General features: G+C 55.3%; 1 protein-coding gene across 1 annotated transcript; it reads right to left on the bottom strand.

Annotated features, from left to right (window-relative positions):
- Positions 1–1,733: 1,733 nt before the first annotated feature.
- PSMF1 (proteasome inhibitor subunit 1) lies at positions 1,734–6,834 on the bottom strand. The gene is made up of 7 exons (XM_015881986.2): positions 6,613–6,834; positions 5,981–6,133; positions 5,701–5,783; positions 5,256–5,441; positions 4,879–4,932; positions 3,086–3,244; positions 1,734–2,950 (listed from the first exon to the last, which is right to left on the bottom strand). The coding sequence occupies exons 1-7, from the start codon at positions 6,739–6,741 to the stop codon at positions 2,899–2,901; spliced, it is 816 nt and encodes a 271-aa protein (XP_015737472.1). The 5' UTR covers positions 6,742–6,834; the 3' UTR covers positions 1,734–2,898.
- Between the last annotated feature and the right edge of the window lie 493 nt (positions 6,835–7,327).

Here is a 7,327-nt window from a genome sequence, read left to right as displayed (position 1 = left end):
ATATTCCCAGGTGGTGAGACAAATCTGCCCCAGTGAGGTGGGCTGGAGCAGGGCAGTGTGGGCAGGATGAGGCCTCGGCCCCACTGTCACACCCTGGGGCTGTGCAGCTGTTAATGGGTGGGTTGGGGCAGCTTTGGGATGCCCCTAGTAAAGTCCTCGTGCCACTGGAGGCACAGTGAAACCCATCCCATTGGGGAGCACCTTGCTGCTGCACGGCATTTCTGCACACCTCCAGCTTCCAATGGAGAAGCTGGCTCAGCACAGAGCTCTTGAGCACCCATCGTCAGGGTCCTGGAGTGTCTCTGTGCAGGAGGGAACAGCCCCATACATCTCCCTCACTCCTCTACAACAGAGGCTGCTTTGTTTCCCCATCTGTGCAATATCCACCGGTTCTTCCCTCGCACCGTCTATGGGGCATGCAGGATCCTGGCTCAGAGCATCATCTGCAGGGTAATTAGCAGAACGAGGGCTCTGCCATTGGGAGCACGAGAGGCAGGTGCTGTTGGCTGGGCAGGCTGGCAGATGGCCTGAAGGACTCTCCAGGGACGTCGAGCCATTGCCAATAATAATCCAGTGCCTTTCTCTAACTGTGATGTGGAAGCACCTCCTTGGCACTGCGGGAGGAGTGAGGGCCGTGCCTGTGCCAGGATCGCACACTCCAGCCCCAACCACTCTTTACAAACCCCCATGAAATCAGCTCAAGATGCACCACTCACTGTGCTCCCTTACATGCTAACAGCTTCAGTCACTCACATTAGTGCTGGTGTTGATGGCCATGCTTGGTGCAGGGTCCACATCTCCCCACACCTCTGCTCTGTGGAGCACAGGCAGCAGAGACCACAGCAGCCCCAAGGCTCAGCCACAAGCCTCCAACTACCCCAGCTCCGGGTGTACTCATCCTCTTTCCAACCCCCTCCTCTCCCACCTGCTCCCCCAAGCTGCAAGGTACTGCGAACCCACTGGGGTTAAGAGCTGCAGACAAAAGATTGTTTATCAGAACCCGACACATCCTCTCCTGGCGCTGGATCGTTTTAATTAGCCCCATCAAAGCAGGCTGTGTTTCTCCCTCCTGAAAGGTTGCAGCACATGATTAATGCAGGCAGCAGAAAGCAGCTGTCTCCCGCAGAGAGCCTCTGTGATAAGGCAGAACCACTTCCTCTCCCCACAGCACTGCACATCCCAACCACACACAGCAAGGTCGGGGCTGCCCAAGAGCTGGGAGAACAGTGGGGACACAACAGGAGCCTCACCCTGCTCCAGTTCACCCACTGCCAAATCTCTATGGCCAGCCCCCACATGCACACAGTCTGGGGTTGCATACACTGCAACTCAGCTGTTATCAGCTGTGTTTGTAGGCGAAAGGGGGTTAAAAGGAAAAGCCTTAAGGGAAAAGGGAGAGAGGGGGGCACTTCCCCTTTTTATTTATGCCTATGCAGCTGCACGCAGTGTAACAGCGGTGTTCAGTGCCCTGGAGAGCCAATTACCACCAAACAAGGGCTGGGCCGTTCTCTGCTTAATTTTCTTAATAAGAGTCTCATCATCTCAGAAAAGCAATGCTGCTGAAGGGAAAGAACAAAGCTGGCTTCCAGCTCAAACCCACCACCCCAGGTAGGGCAAGCACAGACAGAACGGAGCTCCTAAGTGCAGCTTTGGGGCTCCTCTTCTTGTGTGGGGGAGATGAGGTGGCCAAGTGGGGCAGGGGGAATCACCCCCAACAACTGCCAACACAACACTGTTGTCAGATGTTTATTTCAAACTCATGAACATCCTTCCAAGAAATCAAACCACGATTAGAAAATATTCAACCCCTCAGTGGGTTCCAGCCCCAGAATTATCTCTCATGGGGAGCTGCAGGAAAGGGAGGGGGTCCCAGAAAGAGCTGAGAATCCTATGTCCCATGCAGGTCTTGTTCTTCCTCCACAAGCTGTTTGCTGGTGGCAGCACAGAGTCCAGCTGGGCAGAGCCACAAAAGTCTCATGCCACAGGACTGACAGCAGCAAAACATGTTCCTATAAACCTGCTGCAAAGCAAAGCTCTAAATCCTTCAGCTCCACCAGGCACAGAGAGACTGTGCTGGACCCAGAGTTCAGGTAGGCGCCCAAGCCCCCTCTGTTCCACCCCAACCCAACACAGTGCCCGATAGGCAGCCCTCCACACCGCCTGTGGGTTTGGCACACATCCCCAGGAATGAAGGACTACAGGGGGCCAAGTAATGCCAGGAATTCACTGTACGTCTCTTTTCATGCACATCAAAGGCTTTGCTGTTGGAGCCCTTCACATCCAGTGTGCATATCCATGCAGAAGCCCACCTGAGCCACTATTGGGGGTCTGCCCACACAGACCCTATGAGATGGGCTTTAAGCCCTCTGTGCTGATCAGCACTCTGTTGGGATAAAGAGCAAGAGAGAAACCATCTCTGCACTGGAAGCCTTCTCCAGCTGAAGCTTTCAGTGAGACTATTGCAGCTCCCCAGCATGGGAGTGGCAAGAAGCCAGCTCCCTCCTTACCACTGACTGCATGCGTAATCCCAGCAGCAAAAGCTATGCCACCCTGGAGAAGAAGAGGAGGAAACCTCAAAGCCCAGGGCTGCTCTCAGCACGCCACACTGCTCCCAACACTGCCCTGGCTCAGCGCAGGCCCGTGTCTGCTGTGTACCCATGGCTGGCTACTCTTGGAGGAGTAGAGAAAGAAATGGACCTACTGCCTCCTCTTTTGTTCTGTGCATATGGAAACCTTTATAGCCAGTCTGAAGCACAGGAGCATGGCCCTGAGCAGGGAGAGAAAATCGCTGCTGAAAAGATCAAAGTCCACCAAAGACGGGAATGAAGAGGGGAAAGTGCTCCTCGCTCCAGGAGACTGCTCCGGCTGCAGCTAGCTGAGAAACCACTCAGTGACTCCTCACATGAACATGTCATCATAGCCTGGAGGTGGGAGGTGGTCGGGATCTGGCCTAGAAAGGAATTTAGAACAAAGTCAAACCAGGAGCAAGAGCACAACCCTGGAAGGAGCAGCAGAGCAGGGGCAGACTGGGAGCATGCTGTGGTACTTGGCTGCAGTGGCAGCTCAGGCATAGCCATACACCTACCCGGCCCTACCAGCCCCTAAGGGGCCAAAGGGGTCGAATCTGGCTCCAGGTGGAACTGCTCCTGGGGGAAGGCGGCCGGGGAGACCTGCTGATGGGTCAATGCCAGGCTGCGGGAACCCAGACCGGAGAGGATCAACGATCATCCCACCACTCCGACCTCTGGGAAGAGGAAAGGCAGCAAATGAGATGAGATTGGCACAGAAGAGCAATGTACTCCTCCTGCACCCTTCCCAACGCTGCACCACAACACATGCTCAGCGCAGGGTGTTAACTGTAGCTTAACACTACACTGAGATGGGAGCCCTATGGCTGCAGCACACACACCTAACCCAGGGCACGAGCAAATATCCAGATCCAAGGCACCACCATACTGGCAAACTTTCATTCTAGCTGGAGACACGCAGAAGGAAGCAACAGCAGCAGCTTCCCTCTTCCCTCAAGTTCCTGCAATGAGCCCATGCAGAACACAAGCCATGGCTGCTAAGTCCCCAGTGGGCTGCTGACCATGCATCGGAGCTGCCGGCCCTCACTGCCACTTGTAGTCCCATCCCTGCTCCCCTAGGGGAGCACAGTGTTGCAAGAGCCTGCAGACCCTGCGAACCTTTCCAAAGCACTGCCTGGAAGTCATTTGCTGACCACGGCGGCTCCTCAGAGCTGCCCCATGCTGTGAGTGCCATTCCTCATCGTCGGCTTTATGCAAACTCGGCTGGAGTCTCTGGATAGCACTGCCATCATACAAGTCATTAACAACAGCGCTAATGAGTTCCATTACGCCAGGCTGGCTGCCCAGAGCGCCCCAGGACAGCCAGGCCCCAGGAGCATAAGCCTGGGAGTCTGGGTCTCTGGCCCCAGCGCTGACAGGTGTCAGCACACAAATCTGCTTCCACTTACAATAATTCCTTTGTCACTTACAGAGAAACTGTCAATGAAGAGCTGGAGGCAGTGGGAAAAACAGGGTCGTCCCCCCACAACTGAACCCCTTTTCCTCATGCTATCAGGTTTCCTTCCAGTCACCCCCAGCTTCTCCTTCCAGTAGGGCAGGATGTTTCTAGCCGGCCCTTTTCTAGCCAAACCCACAGAGAATCAAGTCTTGCAAGAGGGAAAAAATGTGATCCCCACTGGAGAGCTGTTCTAAGGAGGACTCCCTTGGGCCGCAAGGCGCTTTGCAACAACTCCAAGGACTGTTTTTTGTCTGAAGATGTGCTTTTATCTGGAATGGCAGATGACAGGTTCTTCTTGCCCAACCAAACCAAAGACCCAAAGATGCATCTGGGAAGATCAATCCTCCAAACAGCCCGGCTTCCACTCAGGCTTTCTCCAGCTTCCCTGCTCTTGAGTGCCCCAAAAAGCCAGGAGGCTCACAATCAGGACTCGGGCATCTGTGGACTCAACTTTAAGCCTGCTGGGCTGTAAATGCAGCAGCTGGTACCATTTTAAATTAGAGACTTACATTCACTTAACGATGTATTCAGCTTTGATTTACTGAAGGAATTAGCTCATGTTAAATGAATACAGGCTGATTATTAAACAGACGCAGATTGCAACCTATCATCTAAGCAAGCGACGGGATCTTATTACAATATTAGAACCATACTGAGGTTTAGCAACTGTCAATTGCTCCTTTGCAATTTGTAATGAGGAACTGTTCCGCTGCCACCCGCACTCAGACACACTTTGCTCAATGCCTGAGCCAGACCGACTGCAGCTGTTTCAGGGAAGGTCCCTCAGTAAAGGGCAGAGCTGGGTGACACTCCCAGGACATGCAAAGCACCACCTCCCCCAGCCATACTCACCCCAAAGGGTCCAGGTCCTGCCCACCAACAGCAAAGGGATTCAAAGGAGAAGGCCTGAAACAGCACACAGTGAATAAGACTTTCAGTGAAGGGCTGACTTCGTGCAGCCTCCAGCCAGCAACACAATGACAGTCCTTGCACTTTTAGAAGGAGTATCTTGCACCCTAAGCTCAAGCAGACAGCCACCACGGTGTCTCTGACTTCCAGCCAAAGGCTTGCAGGGGAACAGAGGGGAGAACCTGTCTGCCATATACCACAGCGCTGCCTTTTCCCCTGCTGTCCCTGCTCCACCAGCCCCCAAACCCCGATGGTCCCTCAACCAATACAGAGGTAAAGTTTGTGCCAGGACCTTCAGTGGAAACCCGCTGCTCACTCACCAGGATGGTGCTCTCACGCCTGCAGGGTGCCGGGGAGGGATCCTGAGGGGGTTAAAATCCTGGGGTGAGACAGGATCCTTCTTCTCTGCCTGTGAATCCTTCTTGGCCTTCTCTGTGGGAACCCCAAGGGGAGAGATGATACTTGAAACAATCCTTGTCCTCAACTCTTCCATGTTCTTGTACACCCTGCAGGGAGGAGAAGCAGTGTGGTGGGACAGGAAGGCCATGGCACTCAGGTGCAAAGGTGCTGGACAGGGGTGGTGAGAGGACAGACATTCTTTTGGCATCCCTGGCACAAAACATGTACCCAGCTGGCACCCTAAATTTGTGCTGGAGAGAAGAGTCCTCCAGGTTCCTCTTAACCTTATCTCTGACCCCATCTGTCCCCCTCCCCATGCTGCTGAGACTTTTTCTCCTGCAGGAGATGTCAGAGAACTGAGATTACTTGTGGAAATCATTCAGGTGCTCTGGGTTGATGTAGTCAGCCACCGCCAAGGTCACGTCTGCCACCTTCTGCGAAGCACGATCCTAGTAAAGACAGGAGAAGCATGATGTTAGCAGCCAGGCAGAGGGCCATCCCTATGGGACAAATGATGCAGGAAGGCAGAACAAGTAGCAGCAAAACATTTAAGAAACTGGCTCTACTGTTCTTCGCATGTTGGACAGTAGCAGACACTGCATCTGAAAGGACTCTAATTCCTGCAGCAATCAGTTTGGGTGCTCACCATGACATTGAGGATCATGCTGTCATCCACCACAACGGCCTTCAGCAGCAGTTCCCGGGCATCATCTGTGGACTTGTAGCGCAGTGTATACACCTCCTTATTGGTTTCCCAGCCAGCAGGCAGCAGCTCTGACTTCCTTTCATCAGGACCTGGCTACAGGAAGACAAACAGGGCAGTAAGACCTGCTAGCAGCTAGAACAGGAGGGCACACAACCACACCTTGCTGAGCTGAAGGCAACAAAGACCCCAAGCAGGAGACGGTGCTCTCTATCACTCATCACACCCATAGCTCCCAAGCATTGGGGGGCTGTCTGGGAGACTTTACTGCCAAAACAGTGCAGTGCAGCCCAATACAACCCCCCAGCACCACCCCAGGCTCCCCACCCCCTATCTGAGCTCTGGTACCCCTGTAACAACAGCCTCCCCAAAGCACCAAACCCCAACAACACATCGCAGCCGCATCGTTGGCCGGTACCGGGACAATCCATAGGGCCCATCCACAGGGCCCACAAGTCCTTCCCTCCGGCAGCAGCTGCCGGGTTGGGCCGCGCGGTGGCGGCGTGAGTCGCTAGGAAAGGCCGAGGATCGGCGCGGCCTAGCGGGGCCCAGAAGCGGTGCTGCCCGCCCCGTACCTGCTCTCCGGCGCCGAGGCAGCGGTAGCCGTGCTGGATCAGCTCCCAATGGATGCCGCAAACCAACGCATCCTGCGGGCAGGAGATGCCGGCTTGAGCCGAGCAATACAGCAGCTCCAGCCCCGCCATGGCCGCTCCGCTCCGCACCGAGCAGGCGCGGCCAGACTAGGCCGGGCCGGGCCGGGCCCTCCCCTTAACGCCGAGCCAGGCCGGGCCGGAGCCGCGTCCCCGGGCTGAGCCGGGCCGGCCCTCACTAGGGGGCTCCCGTCTGCTGCGCAGCGACCGGAGGAGGCCGCGGGGATGGGGTGGTGAATTGAAATGGCCGCCGGGGGCGGGGGGAGGTGGGGAGAGGAGGTGTTTGTATTGCTGGGCTGCCCCGCTGCTCCCCTTGCAGGCGGCGTGTTGGATGTGGCAGGGCTCGCTGCTGTCCATGGGCTGGTTCCTGCCCTGCTTCTGCTCGCTAAACCCAGGCTCTTTCTCACCTATAGCATTACGACCTGAACATTTACTGCCCCAGTTAGTAAAAGTCTAAAAAACCTGCATCTGTGCTCACATGCACCCCTGTACTGAGCGCTTCCCTTGTTACCTGCACGGCAATGAGCCACTGTCTGGATAAAGGAGCCCTGTGCCAAGGAAAGGCATCATCTGCTGCTTTCCCAATCTCATCTCCAGCTCCTTGGGGATGCTCTGATTCATATTGACTTCACCGTGCGTC

This window comes from Coturnix japonica, chromosome 20 (genome assembly GCF_001577835.2).
Source record: "Coturnix japonica isolate 7356 chromosome 20, Coturnix japonica 2.1, whole genome shotgun sequence".
Lineage (NCBI taxonomy): Eukaryota > Metazoa > Chordata > Aves > Galliformes > Phasianidae > Coturnix > Coturnix japonica.
This window is presented reverse-complemented; position numbering and strand designations above follow the sequence as displayed.

Coding starts and splice junctions, on each gene's coding strand:
- PSMF1 (XM_015881986.2), bottom strand. CDS start 6,741: ATGGCGGGGCTGGAGCTGCTGTATTGCTCGGCTCAAGCCGGCATCTCC. Junction 6,134..6,612: donor GCCTCGGCGCCGGAGAGCAG/GTACGGGGCGGG, acceptor GTCTTCCTGTAG/CCAGGTCCTGATGAAAGGAA. Junction 4,933..5,255: donor GGCGTGAGAGCACCATCCTG/GTGAGTGAGCAG, acceptor GTGCTGTTTCAG/GCCTTCTCCTTTGAATCCCT.